The sequence below is a fragment of the Marmota monax genome, unplaced genomic scaffold (genome assembly GCF_021218885.2).
Source record: "Marmota monax isolate L192 unplaced genomic scaffold, Marmota_monax_Labrador192_F-V1.1 WCK01_AAM20220418_F8-fsc00022, whole genome shotgun sequence".
Lineage (NCBI taxonomy): Eukaryota > Metazoa > Chordata > Mammalia > Rodentia > Sciuridae > Marmota > Marmota monax.
In genome coordinates, this window is record NW_026695215.1 from 17,211,388 (window position 1) to 17,236,412 (window position 25,025).

General features: G+C 35.5%; 1 protein-coding gene across 2 annotated transcripts in view; it reads left to right on the forward strand.

The window, feature by feature from the left end:
- The window catches only part of Pik3cb (phosphatidylinositol-4,5-bisphosphate 3-kinase catalytic subunit beta), a 140,087-nt gene that overhangs the window by 60,211 nt on the left and 54,851 nt on the right, over positions 1-25,025 (forward strand). For both annotated transcript variants that reach the window (XM_046431708.2, XM_046431709.2), the window contains 4 exons: positions 2,580-2,803; positions 9,822-10,001; positions 12,777-12,947; positions 13,791-13,868. In XM_046431708.2, coding sequence (XP_046287664.1) covers positions 2,580-2,803; positions 9,822-10,001; positions 12,777-12,947; positions 13,791-13,868 — 653 coding nt within the window. The remainder of the gene's footprint in view (positions 1-2,579; positions 2,804-9,821; positions 10,002-12,776; positions 12,948-13,790; positions 13,869-25,025) is intronic.

Consider the following 25,025-nt stretch of genomic DNA (forward strand, 5'->3'; position numbering starts at 1 on the left):
ACCCTTGGGTTTTGTCTCTGGTACAACAAACAATGACAACCAAAAAATCCCCCAAAACTTTCTTATCTTAATTCATTCAAATAATATTGTATATAGATTGGTTTTATGGAATAAAAAGGTAACAGTTTGCCTTGCTATGCTTTTCTTCCCAGTACTCTGAAATGCAATTAATAGTGTCCCTCCATCCCTTCCTTCCTTCCTTCCTTCCTTCCTTCCTTCCTTCCTTCCTTCCTTCCTTCCTTCCATTTCAAATGTCAAAACAAAAATTTTGGTGTATTCTATGACATTTCTTTTGAATTTGTGTGAAAGGAGACTTCCTGGATGCATTCTCTTCCTACTTTTTGGATATAATGTATCTAGAGCTAGCTGGGCATGGTGGTGCATGTCTGTAATTCCAGCAACTTGGGAGGCTGAGGCAGGAGGATTGCAAGTTCAAGGTCAGCCTCAGCAAATTAACAAGGCCCTAAGCAATTTTGTGGAGAAACTGTCTCAAATCAAAATAAAAAAATAAAAACAGTAGGAGATGTAGCTCAGGGGTAAAGCACTCCGGGGTTCAATCCCCAGTTTACCCCTCCCCCCCCAAAAAAAAACCAATCTGAGGCTGTTAAAAATACATAACATTTATTTTATTATTTTTTACTACCAGGACTGCTGCATAATGGTGTATAGATTTATCTTAAACAGCTTTTTCTCCTTTTTTTTTCTTTTTATAATACTGGGGATTTATTAAGCGGTTCTTTTTTTAAAAAATTTTTTTAGTTGTTGATGGACCTTTATTTTAATCATTTATTTATATGTGATGCTGAGAATTAAACCCAGTGCCTCACATATGTGAGGCAAGCACTCTACCCCTAAGCCACAACCCCAGCCCCTATTAAGCAGTTCTTTTTTTTTTTTAAAGTGGAGGAGAGTAAACCCACTCTTTTTTTTTTTTTTTTTTAGAGAGGGAGAGGGAGAGAGAGAGAGAGAGAGAGAGAGAGAGAGAGAGAGAGAGAGAGAGAATTTCAGTATTTATTTTTCAGTTTTTGGCGTACACAACATCTTTGTTTGTATGTGGTGCTGAGGATCGAACCCGGGTTGCACGCATGCCAGGCGAGCGCGCTACCGCTTGAGCCACATCCCCAGCCCATATTAAGCAGTTCTTAATGATGAATTTTAGGTTACTTTAAATTACTGTAAACAAAACTGCAGTGAATGTTTTTGTGTAGAAATCATGATATATTCATGCAATTATATCTATAGGTTTGTGGAAATAGAGATCATCCAAATGAGAACAGAGACTATTCATAGCTTGCTGTAGTAGAGGAACTTGTTTTTGGCATAGACTCAAAGGCAGGAAAGTTTTTTTAGTTGAAAACAAAAAAGGGAAGATTCCAGGTATTTGGAGATTGTTGGCAGGAGAAAGCTGGTAGTAGGCAAACTAGAAGTGGGACGTCTTATTGTTTTAGGGAGCATGTTTGGCTTTCTTGGTTGGTCCTAATGTCTCAGGTTGAAATGCTTCTTGGTGGAATTGTGAGGTCAAAGGATGTGTGTGTGCGTTTATGTATGGTTTTGTAATTTATTTCTTTCCTCCCTTCCTTCCCCTCCCTCCTTCCCTCCTTCCCTCCCTTCCTTTCTTCCTTCCTCTATGTGTGTGTGTCTCTCTCTCTTTCACTGGAGATCAATTCCAGGGCCTTGTTCATGCCTAAATATATTACCAAATTGCCTCCTGAAAATTTTATGGTAATTATGTCTCTCACCAGAAATACTTCAGAATTCAGCCTGTTTCTTTCTACCCTTTCCAGCATGGGGTATTATCAAAGCTTGAAATGTTTACCAATCTGATAGGTAAAAAATAATTCATATATAAAAATTTATATGTTGATTCATTAGTTTAAATATCTAGAATTATTTACTTGAATAATCATAAATATATGTAAAATTGTCATTGTTCTTGTGGCAGAAATGATTCAGAATTAAATACAACAAAAAAGTTTACTTTTATGGAATATTTGAGTAATTATGCTATAACTGTTGAAAAGTCACAATAACCTGAAAATTCAGTCAGTAAAATTTAAGTTTACTATCTTTGTTTGCTTTTAAAGAGCAGTTTTAGGTTCAGAGAAAAATTGGCAAGAAGGAATAGAAATTTTCTGTCTTCTACCCTGACATGTGCATAACCACCCCCATAGTTTACTGAATTTTGAGTTAACAATAACTCAAGTTTTATACTTCTTCTGTTACAATGTTGGAAAAGTTTTAAGATTCTTAGCCTTTTTCAGATATTATCAATGCAATTTAATTGGTTTATAAAGAAAGCTGTAGATCTTTTATATGTGGTTTTAAATTGTATATTATGAATTTCTGTGTTATCTTTATGAAACTGGTAACTAACCTACATTTCTTTATAAGATTTTAAGTTCATGTACTTTAGGGATCCAATTTATTATTATTTTATGTGGATTATATTTTGATCTTCCATGATAGTTCATTGTTTTAATTGTTTGATAAAAAAATCTAAATTAGTTTTTGTTGATAATATTTTGCATTCTTTTGTTATTATTACCTTCTGAAATGAAAGCTTTACAAAATATGTTTAGGTCTGCATGAATTTGATGCCCTGAAGGATCCTGAAGTGAATGAATTTAGAAGAAAAATGCGCATATTCAGTGAGGAAAAGATTCAGTCACTTGTGGGATTATCGTGGATTGACTGGCTAAAGCAAACGTATCCACCGGAGCATGAGCCATCCACCCTTGAAAATTTGGAAGATAAGCTTTATGGAGGAAAGCTCATTGTAGCTGTTCATTTTGAAAACTGTCAGGTAGTATCATATTTTATTAAGAAATATTTTGTAATAAGTCTGATTATTACCAGAACATTGCTCAATTCTTAAAAGTGTATCTTGCTTGCTTAGTAACCACTGTTACAAAGAAAAGTTTTAGGGCTGGGGATGTGGCTCATTGGGAAAGTGCTTGCTTGGCAGGTGTGAGGCCTTGGGATCAATTACCAGCACTGCAAATACAAAAATGAGAGAGAATAAGAGAAGCTTTATATTTAAGAGGGGAGTGTATTTAAAATTTATACATATCTAAGGTGTCATCCTTTGCCCACCCATTATTACTTTATGTAGTAGGATAGTAGTTTAAAAGGGTGAAAAGTTTGCTCTTTGTGTCAGGTCTCATAGAGTGGTGAAACTGCACTGTTTAATTTTTACATTTTTAAAGAGATTGAAAAGGAACTGAAATGATTTTAAAGAAACTTTGAGATTTTAAAAAATTTTTGTATACCAGAAATTTAACCCAAGAGCACTTAATCACTAAGCCCCATCCCCAGCCCTTTTTTATTTTTTATTTTGAGACAGTGTCTAACGAAGTTGCATAGGGCCTAAGTTGCTGAGGTTGGCTTTGAACTTGTGATTCTTCCTGCCTCAGCCTCCTGAGCTTCTGGGATTATAGGTGTGTGCCAACATGCCTGGAAAAAAGATATTTTTTAAAAGAAACAAAGAGTTTCCATATTTCTTCATTTGCATTCTGTGAATATGTGAATTGAGTGGTGATATGGAATTTGGCATTATAGAGTCTATATACTGTGAATCCATATTGAATGTTCATAGCAATTATACAAACTAGATTGTGCTACTACTTTGTGTATCAAGTATAGTCAACCTATAATTAAGGGGTTAACCTTAGTTTAAGGTAGGAATTCAAAGATTATTTTTGTTTGGTTTGCTCTTTTTGGTATTAGAGGTTGAACCCATGGTCACTCTACCCCTGAGCCACATCCCCAGCACTTTTATTTTTTATTTTGAGATAGGCTCTTGCTGAATTGCTAAGCTTGCAGTCCTTGTGCCTCAGCATCCTGAGTCACTGGGCTTACAGGCAAGGATGTTTGTTCTTAATTTATAATGGAAGTCATAAAAATGATAATAACCATAATAGTAGCTGTCTTATATTGAGTACTTATACCTATGTAAGGTATTTTTCATATATTCTCCAGTTCCCACAACAACCTTTTATAAGTGTTTCTTCCCCATTTTTAGTAAAGAAACTAAAAGCTGGATGTGGTGGCGCATGCCTGTAATCCCTGTAGCTCAGGAGGCTGAGACAGGAGGATCACAAGCTTAAAACCAGCCTCAGCAAGTTAGAGAGGCCCTAAGCAACTCAGCAATACTCTGTCTCAAAATAAAATACAAAAAAGGACTGGGGATCTGGCTTGGTTGTTAAGCTCCGTGGGCTTAATTTCCAGTGCCAAAAAAGAAAAAGGAAACTGAAAGAGCAAACAAAAGTTTGCTCTTTTGTACCACGTCTCATAGTTGGTCCCTGAAAGAATCAGGATTTTATCCAGTATTTAACCAGTTATCTGATTATGCTTTCTTTTATTTTTTATTTTTTAATTTATTTTATAGTAGAATGCATATTGACATATTGTACACAAATGGAATACAACTTTTCATTCCTCCGGCTGTACATGGTGCAGTCACTCCAGTAATCATACATGTATATAGGGTAATAATGTCTTATTCTTTGGTCCTTCCCATCCCCACAGTCCCACCACTCCCCTCACTCCCCTCTACACAAACCAAAGTTTCTTCATTCTTCCCATCCCCTGGCCCCACTGTGGATCAGCATCCGCTTATCAGAGTAAACATTTGGCTTTTTTTGGGGGGGGGATTGGCTTATTTCACTTAGTATGATAGTCTTTATTTTATTTTTTTATTTTTTTATTTTTTGAGAGAGAGAATTTTAATATTTATTTTTTAGTTTTTGGCGGACACAACATCTTTGTGGTGCTGAGGATCGAACCCGGGCCGCACGCACGCCAGGCGAGCGCGCTACCGCTTGAGCCACATCCCCAGCCCCGTATGATATTCTTTAGTTCCATCCATTTACCTGCAAATGCCATAATTTCATTCTTCTTCTTTTAATATTTTTAATTGTAGATGGACACAATACCTTTATTTTGTTTAGTTTTTTATGTGGTGCTGGGGATCAAACCTATTGCTTCACACATGCTAGGCAAGTGCTCTACCATTGAGCCACAACCCCAGCCCCATAATTTTATTCTTTAAGGCTGAGCAATTTCCATTGTGTATATATATACTGTATTTTCTTTACTCATTCATCTGTTGAAGGGTATCTAGGTTGGTTACATAGTTTCACTATTGTGAATTGAGCTGCTATAAACATTGATGTGGCTGCATCTCTGTAGTATGCTGTTTTTAAGTCCTTTGGTTATAAACCGAGGAGTGGGATAACTGGGTCAGATGGTGGATCAATTCTAAGTTTTCTGAGGTATCTCCATACTACTTTCCGTAGTGGTAGCACCAATTTCCAGTCCCACCAGCAATGTATGAGTGTACCTTTTCCTCCACATACTCACCAACACTTAATATTGCTTGTGTTCTTGATAATTGCCATTCTGACTGGTGTGAGATGAAGTCTTAGAGTAGCTTTGATTTTATGCCTCTTTTTAGACAACATGTTAGTATTTTTAAGGGCAGATGTGAAAAAAGGATCTTGCCTTTAGGCATTTTCCCTAGCCAAGAAAGTTTGTCAAGGAAAATATTCCATATATTATCCTATCCTGAGATATAATTAAATTAAAATTTATTTTGAGTAAAGATTTTATTATCATAAAGTATCAGCCTCAAATTTAAAATACTATTTAGGGACTTCTGCAAGAAGTGGAATAAGGAAGTTTATTGTTGAGGTGACTAAAATTTAACTTGGAGACACTGACTCAGGGTAATGCATGTATAGGTCAGACTGAATTTCATTTTATGAGTCAAATGTCTACTGGGATACACAAATTTTAATGTAATCATTCTGGTTGCAAAGTACATATGAAAGTGTTTTAAGCTTAGGAGAGAAATGAAGATATTGTAAAATCTTACTGGATTTTAAGCTGTAGTAGAATTTAAAAGTTCAAAGGAGTTTAGAGATTGTCTAATCAGACTCTATACAGTTTTTTTTCTTTTTTTAGTTTCTGATATCATGTATTTCTTCCTGAATATATCCAGTGCTAGGGGATGTACATCCTCTGCCTCCTGAAGTAGTGTGTTTACATTGTGGGCAAATGTGTTTAAATTTTGGATTAAAAAAGCTCAGGGGTAAAGCGCTTACCTTGCATGTGTGAAGCACTGGGTTTGATCCTCAGCACCACATAAAAATAAATACAGACATTGTGTGTTCATCAACAACTAAAAAAAAATTTAAAAAAAATGTTCAGTCTTGCCTTCTGTGACTTCTGCCTTTCTCAATGTAGTAATCATATGGTCTCTTTTTTTCCCTGTATATGCCAGATATTCAGGTAAAAATATAGCAACAGGCCTTCCTGTGTTTTCCTTTTCTTTAGGCTAAACATTTCCCCCAAGGGGTTAAAACAAGTTTCTTGAGTTTTGGATCCTATAGACCACTAAAATTATTGTTATTAAAGAATTTTGAGAAGTCACATAGAATTTATAGATTTTATAAAAAATTTATCCAAGTAAGGATATTTTAAAAACCCTAAACCATTATTTAATATCTGTTGTATTTCACAAATGAATTAACATTTTATCATAAAAAATATACATGACACAATCTCAAAGACACCTGGCAACCTACTCCATTATATATGCATTCTCAATTCCTCCCACTGATGTAAAATTCTCATTTTACCATCAACCACTAACAACCAACGCTAGTTCATAAGGAGCAACAAATGGGGAAGGCTAAACTAAAAGTGAGATGAAATGTAACAAGGTATTCATTTAGTTAAGGTATTTTGGGGACTGGTAGGGGGAAAACTAGCCAGCAATTTCTGTGGGAAATACCAGACGTTTAAATGGGTTCATAGTTAATATCAGCCAACCCTAAAACATGGCACTTAGGAAGCAGGATATATAGAACCATAGACCTGTCATGTCTGAGTTTTACTGAGAGTCCCAGGAGTTGAATCACAGATTCGTTGTTTTTATTTCATTAATTTTTTTTTTTTTTTTTGTAGTACTGGGGATCAAACCCAGGGTCTTGCCTATACTAGGCAAGTGCTCTTCCCTGATTATTTTTTATTTATTTACTCCTGCCCGCCCCCCAGTATGGGGTATTGAACCCATTTGCCCTCTACCGCTGAACTATATCCATAACCTTTTTTCCCCCCTTGAGACATGGTCTCACTAAGTTGCCACAGGCTGATCTGGAATTTTCAGTCCTCCTACTTCAGTATCTAGATTGCTGGATTGCAGGAGTGTACCTAGATCTCGTTATTTTTAATTCCAGTAATCACAGTTTGTAAAGGATACTGATAAACCTGAGCTGTACTTTCAACCTCATTTTCTACTTCTTTTTTTTTTTTTAAAGAGAGAGAGAGAGAATTTTAATATTTATTTTTTTAGTTATCGGCGGACACAACATCTTTGTTTGTATGTGGTGCTGAGGATCGAACCCGGGCCGCTCGCACGCCAGGCAAGCGCGATACCGCTTGAGCCACATCCCCAGCCCCTCATTTTCTACTTCTTAAAGATATGAAATAATTGTATCACTAGAGGGAGTGACACCTGCAATTTGAAATAGTCCTTTGTGTGGGGAAGGCTAGAGTGTGTTAAAGAGGTAGAGACTATGGTATTTGGGAGCATTCCAGATAATGTGTCAGGAGAATAAGGAGAAATGTGAGGAACAACGAAGCATGAAAAATGAAACTGTTTTCTCACCTGTGTAGTCAATTGAATTACCAAAGGTGTCATAATGTAAAAGTATGAAATGCACCTCCTCCCTGCTAAACAGAGGTATCTGTCCCCACCTATATATTTATTGTCTCTGATGTTTAGCTATTTGTAAACATTGGATAATAAAATGCAAATTAATTGTTCTCTACAATTAGTTTTATTAAAGAGGAAGTATTTCATGAAAAGTTATTGAAAGTGATGTTGATAACTGCTTGAATGAAATACAGGAAAAACTAGTCCATTTGAATTCTGACTGAGTTACTCTAGTTCATAGATCTTTTTTTTATTATTTTTTGGGGGTGCCAAGGATTGAACCCAGGGTCACTTTACCATTCAGCCACATCCCCAGCCCATTTATTTATTTATTTATCTATCTATCTATCTATCTATCTATCTTTCTTTCTTTCTTTCTATTTATTTATTTGTTTATTTGTTTTGAAGGCACGGTCTTGCTATGCTGAGAGCCTCATTAAGTTGCTGAGGCTGACTTTGAACTTGAAATCCTCCTGTCTCAACTTCCTGAGCTGCTGGGATTACAGGCATTTTCCAGCGTGCTTGGCTAATTAATATGTTTTTAGAATACATGAATTTAACTTCAAAGGCCTTTGGGGAAAATTTTGAAGCCCTCTGTATGTGTTTGTGTGTTTTCATTATATGCATGTATTATAATACATTCATTGTCTTCTTGATTGTGTCCCCCGAATAACTAATGAGGATGAATCTCTTTCACATACTTATGAATCATTTTTTAATTTCTATTATGTTTCCCCTTTTTTATTTAAAAAATTGGATTGTGTTTTTTATATTGATGGAAGTTCTTCTTTTTTGAAGGTATGTATTTTTTTTTTTTACTTATGTGTGCTCCAAAAGCTGGGTGTGGTTACAGGCACCTTTAGCCCCCAGCCAACACAGGCTTCATAAAAGAAGGTTCAATACGTGTAAGAAATCCTCAGGGAGTTTGAATTAAAGAGACAGGCTCTAATTATCTTTAAACCAGCTCCAGAACAGCTTCTCCTAGCTCCAGCCTCCAGCCACCTATTATGGTAGCGAGGTTTACTGAAGAGGCTAGTGAGAGAGAAAGAACATGCCAGGGAGTGGACTTATATTGGGGAACAAAAAATTCTGGGGAAAATCCCATCCAATGAAGATTAAGGGGGGCAGTGTTCCACGGTCAGGTGCAACGATTAGGTCTTCAGGGTAGTGGCAGACACGCCTCCACACGGACAAGCCCTCGGACCTGAGAAGGGTGGGGAAAGCTCTGGACACAGGATGTGTCTAAGAGCCTCTCACCCAGACAGGGAGGATGTTCAAGGATGGCCTCCCACAGGCATCTATAGTATCATCATCTTAGGAGTCTGAGGCAGAAGAATCAAGTGAGGCTAGGAGTTGAATGAAGCGTAGCCTAGCAGCATACTGAGAGACCCTGTTTCAAAAGAATGAACAGGCAGGAAGACAAGAACTGAGCAGAATAGAGCTGTAAATGTATTCTTCCAATATGTGCTTTTTTCCCCATTTTTTGTTTTGTTAGTTCTGTTTTGCTTCTATCTATCCTTAAGTTCTAGTCACTATTCAGATTTCCTCAATTTTTATACATGTATATACATGTAAAAATAGACACACACGGCATATTAAGTTAAACACTGCTGTTACATGGAGTAATGCTATTCTGTGTATTTCTGATGGGATATACCTCAAATAGCAATAGGGAGTTGTAGGTATATGTGTATAATGTGGTCTTGTGTTATGCAAATACTGGTGATTGAACTCAGGCTGCTCTAATACAGAGTTACATTGCCAGCATAGGTTTTTTAATTTTTTAAAGAATGATGTTTACTGGAAAATCCATGTTTTCTGTTACAATGGATGGTAAAATTTAGTTAAATATTTATCTTACCTGTGGGATCTGTGGCACTAAGTATGTAGGAAGACAACTTGCAAATTATTCAGAAATCTTAGCAAGTTTTACATGGGCACATAGTTAGAATACAACAAAATTTACTGGAATAGTATACTGTAAAGGATACACATGTAAATGTGCACACTTGTGCACAGTATTACATAATGATTATCAATTGTGGTTTTTCAACACAAATGTTAAATTTCCTGCTTTTGTGTTCTACCTTCTCTTTTTTAGGATGTGTTTAGCTTTCAAGTATCTCCTGAAATGAATCCCATCAAAATAAATGAATTGGCAATCCAAAAACGTTTGACTATTCATGGGAAGGAAGATGAAGCTAGCCCCTATGACTATGTGTTGCAAGTCAGTGGGAGAGTAGAATATGTATTTGGTGATCACCCACTAATTCAGTTCCAGGTACGTGTGTTAACTGTCAGTTTACCAAAAAAAAAAAGTGTGTGTAAGTATTTAACTTTTATTTCTGATTGTAAAAAGGTGTGCCTATCTTGGAACCTTTGGGACTTACAGAAAATTATGCTGAGATTATCAGTGTTAATATATTCACATTCTTTGTAGTAATGTATGTTTTTCTTTTTCTTTCTTCTTCTTCTTCTTTTTTTTTTGGTTGGCTGGGGATTGAACCCAGGACCTTGTGTGTGCGAGGCAAGCACTCTATCAATTGGCTACATCTCCAGCTCATGATATATGTTTTTAATCTAATAATTATATACACATTAATATGTATCTAAATGTGTTTGCATTTTACTTTTTTCGGTTGTGTCAGTTGGTGTTCTGTTATAATTGTTTTCCTGCAGCATTCTGAAATCTTAACACAAATTATTGTAGCTATTTACTGTTTCCTCATATAAACAAACATATGGTTTAAGTGTGAAGTATTTTAGGGGAGCTGGAATATTTTTAAAGTTGATTAAATGGTCACTTGTTGAATCATAAAAACTTACTTATATGAAAATGCTAAAAATTTTTTATTTATTTTTTATTTTATTTTATTTTGTTTGAATTTTTAATATTTATTTTTTTAGTTTTCGGCGGACACGACATCTTTGTTTGTATGTGGTGCTGAGGATGGAACCCGGGCCGCACGCATGCCAGGCGAGTGCGCTACTGCTTGAGCCACATCCCCAGCCCAATATTTATTTTTTAAATAGAGTATTTTGGGGTGCTGGGAATTGAACCCAGGGCCTTATGCATGCTAAACATGCAAAGAGTTATATTCCCACTGCAGTGAAGTAACATTTCAACTTTTCATTGTGAGTTGGCAAACTTCTAAATTTAAGTGTGTAATATTTATGTCTATAATCTCCTTTGTTCCTTTTTCGTTGCTTCCATTTGTGGTAGGAATTTTGCACGCATTAGGTCCTAAAAAGCCTTCCTTGGGGCTGGGGTTGTGGCTCAGTAGTAGAGCACTTGCCTAGCATGTGTGAGGCAATGTGTTTGATCCTCAGCACCACATAAAAATAAATAAATAAAATAAGTTTTAAAAAATACTTTAAAAAAAGCCTTCCTTAATTTTTGAGGTATTTATTTTCATTTAGTCATGAGTTATTTGAGCACATACTTTATGCAAAGAACTCCACTGCCTCTGATGATTTTTGGAGTAAAGTGGAATTTAAATAGAAGGTGTTCAATACAATGTCCCTTTTCCCACAAGGTTTGTTTCCTGGCTTTGTCTTCAAGGAACTTAAAGATATTTTCATTGAAATTATATTTGGAGACTAAAAAATGGTTATTATGTAAGGAATAATAGAATAAGTTCCAAATTAGATTTCAATAGTAACAGGATTTAAATTGTGTTCTTTTGTTATATGGTTGTTTTGTTTTATACAAGGGGATGTAAACATGCCAAATATAAAATGACATCTGAGACTACTGAGATTTATTAGCAGGCAACTGAATTTTATACTTTGTTAGGTTTCTGGAATGACCTTAATTTTTGTAGTTTAGCAGATAGAAGGTCTAGGAGCAGTTTTAACTTGTGTAAACAGCTTTGGGAGCTGAGACATTCTGATAATAAGTGATTCAACCCTTGAGAAGGAGGAAGAAGACAAGTGCTTGGTGGGCAGCACAGAAGTACTAACTTCTCTTTGTGTTCTGCTGTCATTCAAGTAGCATCCATTAAAGTTATTTTAAAAATAACTTTCTGGGGCTGGAGTTGTGGCTCAACAGTAGAGCGCGTGCCTCTCACGGGTGAGGCCCTGGGTTCCATCCGAAGCACCATATAAAAATAAACAAATAAATAAATAAAATAAAGGTATTGGTGTCCAACTACAACTAAAAAATAAATTAAAAAAATAACTTTCTAAATAGAATACAATACATTGAATCACACTTTGAAACTATATAGGAAATTTATTCTGTTGAGGAATACATTGGATTTCTATTTGTTAGGAATCTTTGTTAATATGAAAATCACCTCCTTTTTATATGCCTCTGAAGAATCCACTGTTTTCATGGAAATTAGACAGATTTTGGGGGCTGGAGTGACCAATAGTTTTTTTTTTTTTTTTTTTTAAATCTGGGGAGACAGCAAAAAATGCTTACCTAGAACCTTGTGCTGAAAAAGGGCCACTTTCAGGGATGCACAGGAAAATGTGAATTATGTTTTCACCTTTCCTAGCTGATTGGCTTAAATATCACATTGACATTAGATAAGTGGATTTAAATCCAGGTCTTATAGATAATAGGTCTGTAACTTAACCCTTCTGAGTTTCATGTCTTTAAGCTATTAAATGAGGGATATAATCTCTCTTGTTGAATGTTGTGAAGATCATAAGGCTAACTGTTTTATGGGGTTGTGATGTTAAATTATCATGTTCTTAATATCAAGTTGTTTAGTTAAAATGTGCTTTTACAGTGCTTGTTGTATGACAATGCTCAAATTAATATTACCTTTCTTTTTAATTTTTTTTTTTTTTTTTTTTTTTTTTGGATACTAGACATTGAACCCAGTGGTACTTAGCACTGAGCTTCATCCCCAGACCTTTTAATTTTTTATTTTGAGACAGGATCTCACTAAGTTGGTGAGGCTGACTCCAAACTTGGATCCTCCTGCCCCGGCCTCCTGATCTGCTGGGATTATAGGCATGCATCACCTTGCCCAGCTCAAATTAATTTAGTCTGTTTTAAGTATTTGTCTGAAAATCCACACTTTCCTCTTTCTTGCTGTTGTAGTATATCCGGAACTGTGTAATGAACAGGACTCTACCCCATTTTATACTCGTGGAATGCAGTAAGATAAAGAAAATGTATGAACAGGAAATGATTGCCATAGAGGCTGCCATAAATCGGAATTCATCTAACCTTCCTCTTCCCTTACCACCAAAGAAAACACGAGTTATTTCTGTAAGTTTCATGTGTGAACCTTTGGTAACCCCAAAAGGCATGTGATTTTTGTTAAGTTATATGCCAAGTCTCACACATATTTCCTTTGCTCACTTCTCCTTCTGTGAAAACTAATGCACGTTTGTGAAAAACTTATTACCAGTTACTTAAAACTAGCTTTCTAGCTATTAATTTTCTTAGCTCAAGCTCCAGATAAATGTAAATATACCATTTATTTTTTGTGCCCCCTCAAAAAAAAGTGCCATCAAATTAGAGATTGGATGTTAAACCTAGAACTTATATGACTATTCTAGTAGAAAAGATAGATGCACAGAAATTGAAGTATTACCAGTTTCTATCAACTTAACCAAAGTAGTATTTTTGATGAGATTTTTCTGTGTTTTTAATATTAAAAACTTTCAATATTAAATATGCATCAAAGGCACTTTTTTTCCAGAACTTATTTGTATAAATATTAAGTTTGGGTTCATTTGAATCATTAACATTTTTATAAGTTACTCAGTCTTTACAATTCTGAATTTAATTGCTCCTTGATGATATATTTCTATATTAAAGTAAATGGTCAATTTATCCAAAGTTTTTCATATTGTTTGTTGATGCTTTTTATTTTAGTGATGTCTCTTAGTAGTGGAATATGTTCCATGGTAAAACATTTGCCCACAAAACCAAGTGCTAGTGATTACAGTGCTTTATTTAATACATGTAATTTTCAGTTGTAAGTTCAGAGCCCTGTTTTCATAATTTTGGCAGTAGATATGAGAACTTATAGATGACTTGATTATTATCATAGAATCTTAATTTCTTTCTTTAAAATAGCTCTATATTTATTTCCTTCTTTTACAGCATGTGTGGGACAATAACAACCCTTTTCAAATTGTCTTGGTTAAGGGAAATAAACTTAACACAGAAGAAACTGTAAAAGTGAGTACTTCTTAAGATTTGAATTTGCCATGTGCTCTGTTATTTGAATAACTCACTCATATGCTCCATAATGTCACATTGCAGATTTTTAAACTTTACCCATATCCATCAATTACATGAGATAGAATATGGCAATTTTTGTAAGACTATTGAGTATTTTTGTTTGTTTGTTTGTTTGTTTGTTTTAAAACATTCTTGGAATAGTTGAAGATCTCCTAGAAAGGCTGACATTATTTTTCCATTATGTAGAATAAATTATTTTTATAGCAGGAATTCAGCAAGTGAAATTTAAACTGAAACTATGGGTCACACACAAACTTACTGTCCTGTCATCTTTGCCTAGAGCTGCATTCAGCCTCTTCTCCCAGTTTTCTTTCTTTCTTTCTTTAAACTTGCTGAGCACAGAGAAAATGATACCATTTCCGGGGGATGGGGTGGTGGTGGAGAATGGATGATTACATTAAAGACCACAACATGGGGATTTATTGCACAACCCCATATAATTTTAAGTAAAGACCTTGTAAGGTATTTAGCCTCAAAAGATAAAGTGTTTTCTTTATTTTGTTAGGCAAGAAATTTGAGAGAACAGTTTTGTGATCCAAGGAAGAGAGATTCAGTTAATTTGAAATTTTTGGTGGTATTCGGGTGCACCTTGCCAAATATTACCTGTCACTTGCTTTTTGTACATGGATATTAAAGATTCTCTGAAGGAGGATGATTGGGGTAATGGAGACAGATAGGTTAAAGGCTACAACAAGATGCAGTTATTTTGAATGAATAATTCTAGACATCTAATGTACAACATGAGGACTATAGCTAATAATATTGTATGGTGGAAATTTGCTAAAGAGTAGATTTCTTTTTTTAAATTTTTTTTATTGTTTTGGTTATATGACAGAAGAATGCATTTATGCACTTTGATATAATATACATAGATGGGATATAATTTCTCATTTTTCTGAGTGTATATGTTGCACAATCACATTGGTCATAGTCACATATATATATACAGTAATAATGTTTGTTTCATTCTACTCTTTCCTATCCTCACATTCCCTCCTCTCCCCTCCCATCCCTTCCCTCTACCTAATCTAAGGTAATGCTATTCTTCCCTAGTGCCACCCCCCTCACCTTATTGTGAATTAACATCTGCATATTAGAGAAAACATTCAGCCTCTGGTTTTGTGGGATTGGCTTATTTTGCTTAGCATGATATTCTCCAACTCCATCCATTTACTGGCAAATGCCATAATTTCACTCTTTTTTAAAGCTGAGAACGCTGCATCCCTGGGATGAATCACACTTGATCGTGGAGCACTATCTTTTTAATATGTTTTTGTATGCAATTTACCAGAATTTTAGCATCTACGTTCATCAGGGATATTGGCCTGAAGTTTTCTTTCCTTGATGTGCCTTTGTCTGGTTTGGGTATCAGGGTGATATTAGGCTCATAGAAAGAATTTGGAAAGGTTCCCTTGAGTATGTATGCCACATTTTCTTTATCCATTCATTTATTGAAGGACACCTAGGTTGGTTCCATAGTCTAGCTATTGTGAATTGAGCTGTTATAAACATTGATGTGGCTGTGTCACTACAGTATGCTGATTTTAAGTCCTTTGGGATTAAAACAAGGAGTAGGATAGCTGGGTCAAATGGTGGTTCCATTCCCAATTTTCTGAAGAATCTCCTTACTGCTTTCCATAGTGGTTGTACCAATTTGCAGTCCCACTAGTAATGTATGACTGTACCTTTTCCCCCATATCCTCACCAACATTTATTGTTGCCTGTGTTCTTGATGATTGCCATTCTGATTGGAGTGAGATGATATATAAAGAACTCAAAAAACTTAACACCAAAAAAAAAAAAAAAACCCAAATAACCCAATCAATAAATGGGCTAAGAAACTGAACAGACACTTCACAGAAGAAGAAATACAATTGACCAACAAATATATAAAAAAGTGTTCAACATCTCTAGAATTAGAGAAATGCAAATCAAAACTACTCTAAGATTTATATATCCTAGAGATTAATGCTTTATCGGAGGTGCATATGGTAAAGATTTTCTCCCAAACTGTCGTCTCTCTCCTCACGTTATTAATTATTTCCTTTGCTGAGAAGAAGCTTTTTAATTGGAATCCATTCCATGTATTGATTCTTGATTTTACTTCTTGCACTGTAGGAGTTAAGGAAGTCAGATCCTAGGCCGATGTGGTGAAGATTTGGACCCATTTTTTCTTCTATTAGGTGCAGGGTCTCTGTTCTATTGCCTAAGTCTTTGATCCACTTTGAGTTGATTTTTGTGCAGGGTGAAAGATAGAGGATTAATTTCATTTTGCTATATATGGATTTCCAGTTTTGCTAGCACCCTTTGTTGAATAGGCTATCTTTTCTCCAGTGAATGTTTTTGATACCCTTGTCTAGTATGACATAACTGTATTTATGTGGGTTTATCTCTGTGTCCTCTATTCTGTATCATTGGTCTACAAGTCTATTTTGGTGCTTACGATGCCATTTTTGTTACTATTGCTCTGTAGTATAGTTTAAGGTCTGGTATTGTGATGCTTCCTGCTTCACTTTTCTTGCTAAGGATTGTTTTAGCTATTCCCGGTCTTTTATTTTTCCAAATAAATTTTATGATTACTTTTTCTATTTCTTTGAAGCATATCATTGGGATTTTAATAGGAATTGCATTAAATCTGTATAACTCTTTTGGTAGTATGGCCAGTTTGACAATATTAATCCTGCCTATCCAAGAGCATGGGAGATCTTTCCATCTTCTGAGGTTTTCTTCAATTTCTTTCTTTTTAATTTTTTTTTATTTTTTAGTTATAGCTGTCAATACCTTTAATTAATTAATTATTTTTTATGTGGTGCTGAGGATCGAATCCAATGTCTCCAAGCGCCAGGTAAGTGCTCTTCCTCTCAGCCACAACCCCAGCCCCAATTTCTTTCTTTAGTGTTCTGTAGTTTTCATTGTAGAGGTCTTGATTGATTCCCAGGTGTTTTTTTTTTGAGGCTATTGTGAATGGAGTAGTTTTGTATAGGAATGTGTTTGATTTTATATCCTGCTACTTTGCTGAATTCATTTATTATTTCTAGAAGTTTTCTGGTGGAATTTTTTGGATCTTCTAGATATAGAATCATGTCATCAGCAAATAGTGACAGTTCGAGTTCTTCTTTATGTATTTGTATCACTTTAATTTCTTTCTTTTGTCGAATTGCTCTGGCTAGAGTTTCAAGGATGATGTTGAATAGAAGTGGTGAAAGAGGACATCCTTGTCTTGTTCCAGTTTGTAGTGGGAATGCTTTCAATTTTTCTCCATTTAGAATGATGCTGGCCTTAGGTTTAGCATATACAGGTTTTATAATGTTGAGGTATGTTCCTGTTATTCTTAGTTTCTCTAGTGTTTTGAATATGGAGATGTGCTGTATTTTGTCAAATGTTTTCTCTGTCATCTATTGAGAGAATCATATGATTCTTTTTTTAAGTCTATTAATATGATGTATTACGTTTATTGATTTCTGTATGTTCAACCAACTCTGCATCCCTGGGACGAATCCCACTTGATCGTGGTGCATATATTTTTAATATGTTTTTGTATGAAATTTGCATACAAAATTTTATTGAGAATTTTTGCATCTATGTTTATCAGGGATATTGGTCTAAAGTTTTCTTTCCTTGATGCGTCTTTGTCTGGTTTTGGTATCAGGGTGATATTATTCTCGTAGAATGAATTTGGAAAGCTTCCCTCCTTTTCTATTTCATGGAATATTTTGAGGAGTATTGATGTTAATTCTTCTTTGAAAGTCTTGATAATATTAATTCTGACTATCCAAGAGCAAGGTAGATCTTTCCATCTTCTAAGGTCTTCTTTGACTTCTTTCTTTAGGTTATGTAATTTTCATTATGTAGATCTTTCACCTCTTTCGTTAAGTTGATTCCCAATTATCTTATTTTTTTTTTTTTTTGAGGTTATTGTGAATGGGGTAGTTTTCCTCATTTTCTTCTCAGAGGCTTTGTCACTGATATACAGAAATGCCTTTGATTTATGGGTGTTGATCTTATATCCTGCTACTTTGCTGAATTCATTTACTAGTTCTAGAAGTTTTCTGGTATAACTTTTAGGGTTTTCCAGGTAAAGAATCATATCATCAGCAAATAGTGCCAATTTGAGTTCTTCTTTTTCTATGTGTATCCCTTTAATTTCTTTCATCTAATTGCTCTGGCCAATGTTTCAAGAACTATGTTAAATAGAAGTGTCTTGTTCCAGTTTTTAGAAGGAATGCCTTCAATTTTTCTCCATTTAGAATGATGTTGGCCTGGGGCTTAGCATGCCTTTATGATGTTGAAACATGTTCCTATTAACCTGAATTTTTCTAGTGTTTTGAACATAAAGGGGTTCTGTATTTTCTCAAATGCTTTTTTTTTTTTTGCGTCTGTTGAGTTGATTCTTATCTTTAAGTCTATTGATGTGATGAATTACATTTATTGATTTCCGTATGGTGAACCAACCGTGCATCCCTGGGATGAATCCCACTTGATCGTGATGCACGATCTTTTTGATATGTTTTTGTATTCGATTTGCCAGAATTTTATTGAGAATTTTTGCACCTATGTTCATTAGACATATTATTGGTCTGAAGTTTTCTTTTTTTGATGTGTCTTTGCCTGGTTTTGGTATCAGGGTGATATTGGCCTCATAGAGTGAGTTTGGAAGTGCACCCTCTTTTCTATTTCCTGAAATAAATTGAAGAGTATTGGTATTAGTTCTTTTAACGATCTTCTAGAACTTGGCTGTTTATCCATTCGGTCCTGAACTTTTCTTGGTTGGTAGACTTTTGACAGTGTCTTCTATTTCATCACTTGAAATTGATCTGTTTAAATTGTGTATATCATCCTGATTCACTTTGGGCAAATTATATGACTCTAGAAATTTGTCGATGCCTTCAATTTTTTCTATTTTATTGGTGTACAAGTTTTCAAAATAATTTCTAATTATCTTCTGTATTTCTGTTGTGTCTGTGATATTTCCTTTTTCATCACGTATGTTAGTGATTTGAGTTTTCTTTTTTCTTTGTTAGCATGGCTTTATTATTTTTTTAAAGAACCAATTTTTTGTCCTGTCAATTTTTTCCAATTGTTTCTTTTGTCTCAGTTTTATTGATTTCAGCTCTGATTTTAATTATTTCCTGTCTTATACTGGTTTTGGTGTTGATTTGTTCTTTTTTTTTTCTAGGTCTTTGAGATGTAATGTTAAGTCATTTATTTGTTGACTTTTTCTTCTTTTAAGGAATGAATTCCATGCAATTAACTTTCCTGTTAGAACTGCTTTCATTGTGTCCCAGAGATTTTGATATGTTGTATTTGTGTTCTCATTTACCTCTAAGAATGTTTTAATCTCTTCCTTGATGTGTTCTCCCACCCATTGTTCATTCAGTGGAATATTATTTAGTCTCCAGGTGTTGGAGTGGATTTTAATTCTTATTTTATCATTGATTTATAATTTCATTCCATTATGTTCTGATAGAAGGCAGTGTAGTATCTCTACTTTTTTATATTTGCTAAGAGTTGCTTTGTTGCATAGCATATGGTCTGTTTTAGAGATGGATCCATGTGCTGCTGAAAAGAAAGTGTATTCTCTTGTTGAAGGATGAAATGTTCTATATATGTCAGTGCCTGCTGGCAGAGGGGTGGACCCAGGCCTACTGTGAGCCTGGACCCCCCACAGGCCAGTATGGGTGGATCTAAGCCACCAGGCTTGACCTCTCATGGTAGTCTGCTGTTTGGAAGGGTCCTATGCCAGAGGCTAGGTTCTGGCAGGTATCTGTCCGACTTGTGGAGAGGTGGACCTGGGCCTACTATAAGCCTGGGTCCCACACGGGCTGCTGTGGGCGATCTGGGCTGGGTCTCAGCTTTGATTTTAATTATTTCCTGTCTTCTACTGCTTTTGGTGTTGATTTGTTCTTTTTCTAGGGCTTTGAGATGTAGTGTTAGGTCATTTATTTGTTGACTTTTTATTCTTCTAATGAAATTTAGGTACTCTTAATATTGACTACAGGAATTGGCTTATATGATTATGGAAATGAGCAACACCATCTCAAATTCTTCAGAGTAAGTCAGCAAGCTGAAGACCCAGGAGAGCTAATGATTTAGTTCTAGTGTCAGTCTAAAAGCCCGAGAACCAGGAAAAAGCCAATGTTCCAGTTATAAGACAATCAGATAGGAAAAGTTCTCATTTACTCAGGGGAGGGACAGCCATTTTGTTCTAGTCAGGTGTTCAACCAGTTGAATGAGGCCAGTCCACACTAGGGAGGGCTTTATTTTGAGACAGTATCTCACTAAGTTGCCCAGGCTGGTCCTCCTACCTCAGCCTCCCTAGTTGCTAAGAGTATAGGTATATACCACCATGCCCTGCCAATAGGAATATTGTGTGTGTGTGTGTGTGTGTGTGTGTGTTTGTGTTAGATTATAGTGATAGGGGAAAAAAAAAAGAAAAACATAGCCTTTGAGATAGGCGATGGTTACCAGAGATGAGTATCTTATGGATAGAGGACTAGAGGACTAGAACTTTCATCCCCACTTCCTGACTTCCAGGTCAAGAGAGAGAAAAACTAGAGATTATCTTAATCACCAGTGACCACACTTAAAATGGAACTTATAATCAGTGGGGTTTGAAGGGTTTCTGGGTTGATACATGCATCCATATGCTGAGAGAAGGGAACACCCCAACTCCATGGAAACAAAAGCTTCTGTGCTTAGTATCCTGTGGTCCTTGCCCTATGTACCTTATCATCTGGCTGTTCATTTCTATGCTTTGAAATGTACTTCATTATAAACTGGCAATTGTGTTTACCCTGAGTTTTGTGACTCATTAGACTACGTTATTGAATGTGAGGGGGTTGTGGAATCTCTCAATTGATAACCAGTTGAACAGAAGTAGTGATGATGATCTGGGACTTGCATATGGTCTCGGGGTCTCTCTCTCTCTCTCTCTCTCTCTCTCTCTTTTGGTACTGGGGAATTGAACCCAGGGATGCTTAACCACTGAGCCACATCCCTGGTCCTTTTTATTTTTTATTTTGAGACAGGGTCTTACTAAGTTGCTGAGGCTGGTTTTGAACTTCCAATCCTCCTGCCTCAGCCTCCCAAACCACTGGGATTACAGGCGTGTGTTATGCACCCAGATGGGACTTGCTTTTGGTATGTGAAGTGGGGGGAAGTCCTGTGGAACATGTGGGGCTGCACTAATCCTAAGTAATTAGTGGCAGAATTGAATTGTAGGGCAGACCCCAGTTGGTGTCCAAAGAATTAGTTGGTGTGGGAAAAAACACACTTTTGGTTTCAGAAGTATCAGTATAGAAGAAATGGTTTTCCCCCTTTACAAGTGATTAAGGATGCAAAGTTATTCTTTATGAAGTATACTTAATGAAAACTTGGGAATTCAGCTTATTCACGCTGCTGATGTTTTTTTGTGTCTAATATCTAAAGGCAAAAATGTAGTGGATTTTGGCCATATTGAGGAACAAGAGGAAATTAAGGTGTTGATGTTGTGAAAAAAATTCGTATGTTGCCCAACACAGAACATTTTTAATTGGTGAGTATAGGAACTCAGCTTGTGTGTTGGCTGGCACCTCTCTGTTGTAGCACAGTGGCAAGTCCTTTGCATGACAAAACCTACTTCTCTTGCTCTCCTAAGGTTCTAGGGCTTGTGAAAAACTGTCTCATTGGTAGTTTACTGAAGTTGGATAATAAAACACATGACTGTATGAAGCATGATGGTACTTTAAAATTCTTAACTTTTCAGAAGACTGAAAGTGAACCAGACATCAGGAGCTAGGATAGTTTTACAAAATTTCACGTGATACAAGTTTGGAGAATAGATTTTCCTGTTATTTTTTCCAAAAGTAAAAACTTTTTTTTTTTTCTTTCCAATACTGGGCATAGAACCCAGGGCCTTGCACATGCTAGGCAAGTCCTTTACCACTGGGCTACAGCCCAGCCCCCAAACAAAAACTTTTTAATGCTTATTATCATGGAAGATTCTAAATTCAGAAAACAAAATTTTCATTATTTCATTGTAAATGTAGAGCATTTTTTCTACTCTTGTTTAATTTAAAGCATGTGTCAAATCTTTTTAGTGAATTACTAGGAGATTTCCAAAGCAAAAATAATCTTAATTCCTTGATGTCAATAAATCACAATTTGACTCTTAAAGAGTGATTTTATTTTTCCAGTAAAATTTTCAGAATATTCAAGTTTTTTTTTTTTTTTTGTAAATTTATTGTTACTAAACCCAAGTTTTGCTGGTTCTTCATTGTTATTTTTTACCAGGTTATATTCTTTGCTGTGGCTCTTCACAGACAGTATAGGACTTTTCTAGCCCTTTGTACTTGAGGGTCCCCCCCCCCCCCAGCTTTATAGACAGCTTAACCATAATACTACCTTATTTTCCTATCTCTGAATTTTGCCAGAAGTTTGTTGATCTACTTATATCAACTATTTTTCCCCAAATATTATTAGCTAATATTTATTTAGAACTTATATGGTGGATACTTGTTATTTCTCAAAGTTTGTCAAACAACAAAACATGCTAAACAATTTATTTGAAATAGCTTGTCTTTATCAACACACTTTGAAAAATATTTATTGTTTTAATTTGTAATTTTCTGAATTTACTATATTTATTTATTTTTTTTTAAGAGAGAGAGAGACAGAGAGAGAGAGAGAGAATTTTTTAATATTTATTTTCTAGTTTTCGGCGGACACAACAACTTTGTTTGTATGTGGTGCTGAGGATCGAACCCCGGGCCGCACGCATGCCAGGCGAGCGTGCTACCGCTTGAGCCACATCCCCAGCCCAAATTTACTATATTTAAATTCCATATATACAAGGTAACAAATTCATACATCTGTAAGATCTCTAGGAATAAGAAATACCATTTTTATCCTGAAATTCCTATTTTTCAACCTCCATACAACAAATGCAAAATATATTTTATGTGTTTTATTTATTTATGATTTACTTAATAACATTTTACAGGTGATTGGAGGTGATGTCTCTCTCTCTCCCTATCCCACTCTTCATCTTTCTCTTTTTTAACATACAATATACAGTTTTGAATTTTTAAAAAATAGTGAGGATATTTAACTGGCAACAAATAAAAAAATGTTATTAGCAATTTTCCCAGTAGGTATGTATGTAATAAGATCCTTCTTGATCTTATTAATTACTTGATGTGGGCTCCATATTTGGACCTCTGCTTGGTATTCTAGTAGTGGACAAAGCAAAGGGAAAACTTGATCAGTTATAATATTTAGATTGCAATAAGATTTAAAAAACCTAGTTCTTCAAGAGTTTGTAGCTCATGATTCCATAAATTGAGAGTTTAGTGAATCCTTTTTTGTTGTTGTTGGACACCAAGGATTGAATTCAGAGGCACTCAACCATTGAGCCACATCCCCATCCTGATTTTGTATTTTATTTAGAGACAAGGTTTCACTGAGTTGCTTAGCGCCTCGCTTTTGCTGAGGCTGGCTTTGAACTCGGTAATTCTCCTGTCTCAGCCTCCTGAGCCACTGGGATTACAGGCGGCACCACTGCATGCAGCCAGATTCTTCTAAGGAAGACAGTGGGTGATGTGCCAGCATCATTGTAGTAGGTAAAACAATGCTTTACATATCTGTTTCCTACAATATCTTTCATTAGGTAAATACAGAATATCATAATCACTATGCAATTACAAAGTCATTCTATGAGACAAGAAACTAATTTGGTCCAACTTCCATACTCAGCCTGTGATGTTTATCTTTAGCTGAATATTAATATTTGAACTTGCCAAAGAAATATATCGTGAATCCTTCAGGAAATTCTGTAATTTTACTCAAAACTGGGCTTGGGGTAGGATTGTGCAGCAGACACTTTGTTGTGTCTATTTAGATCAAATATGTACTGAGCCTAGTGTAGAGTTAGTTATCTTAGAGATTCATAATGTGAGTAGATGATGCTCCTACCCATCTCTTTTTGCCTTTCATGGAGATGTATGGAGTGTCAGGTGCCTATGAAATAACCTGCATTTTCCAGGAAAAAAAATTTTTTCTTCAAGCTTTTCTATACCATCCCAACACATACCCTGTGCTCACTATTTAGTAACAACAGTGTATCTCTCTTTAGTAAGTATTGGATTCTTATTTTAGATATATAATTTGATCTTCTGAATGACATGTTTTCCTTATGAGTAACAGTGAAATAGTATTTCATTGTTCTAATGTTCTGTACCTTACAAATAGAATAAATTGATAGGAAGAATCTTGTCACATCAGCATGTCATCTTGAAGTAAAAGGAAACCTGACAAAAAAGCTTAAACAGGGCATCAAAAGAAATTGTGTAGTTTTATTGAATGTTACAGGCTTATTACCTTACAGAGTAAATGTCGTTAGAAGTTCTGATCAGTGAAGGAAAGAAGAGTAAGAAATGATTTTTCTAGTGATGAAATAATAATTTTACATTTAAAATTGGTTGGTCTTGGTGCTTCTGCCCAGAATCATGTGGCATGGAAAAGAAGCAGGTAATTGCGCTCATCCAGGGTGTGGACTTCTAGATGAGTATGAAAAGGAGAGACAGGTGCTTGGAGAGAGACAAAAGCTGATGGAGAAGTGGGGAAGTGGATTGTTGGTTGTTGAAATCAGTGTTAAAAGAGGCCTCGATGGGGGCAAGTCTATTTTCCTGTGGAAATGTTGGGGTGAGTTAGAAGAGAAAGTTTGTTGGAAAGTGAGATGTGAGAACTAGTGATCTGGAGGTGTCAAATGCAAGGTGTGATTGGGAAAGGCTGAGGGAAAGGAGTAGAGATTTTGAGTTAAAGGAATTTAGGAGTCAGATGAACTGTTTGCTTCAGGTACGTAGCCCTACTTCAGCACCTCTCGGTGATTTTCCTCTCACTTAGTGTTCTTCAGACCTTGGAAAGCAGTTACCCAGTATTCTCCTTATAAGGAACTTGAAAAGCTGTACCACCTCAGCTTATGATCCCCAGGCCTTTTTCTCTAGACACCAGATATTTATTCAGTTCCAGACAGCTATTTTCGCTCACTATATACACATAGTGATTATGATATTTTGTATTTACCTAATGAAAGATATTGTAGGAAACAGATATGTA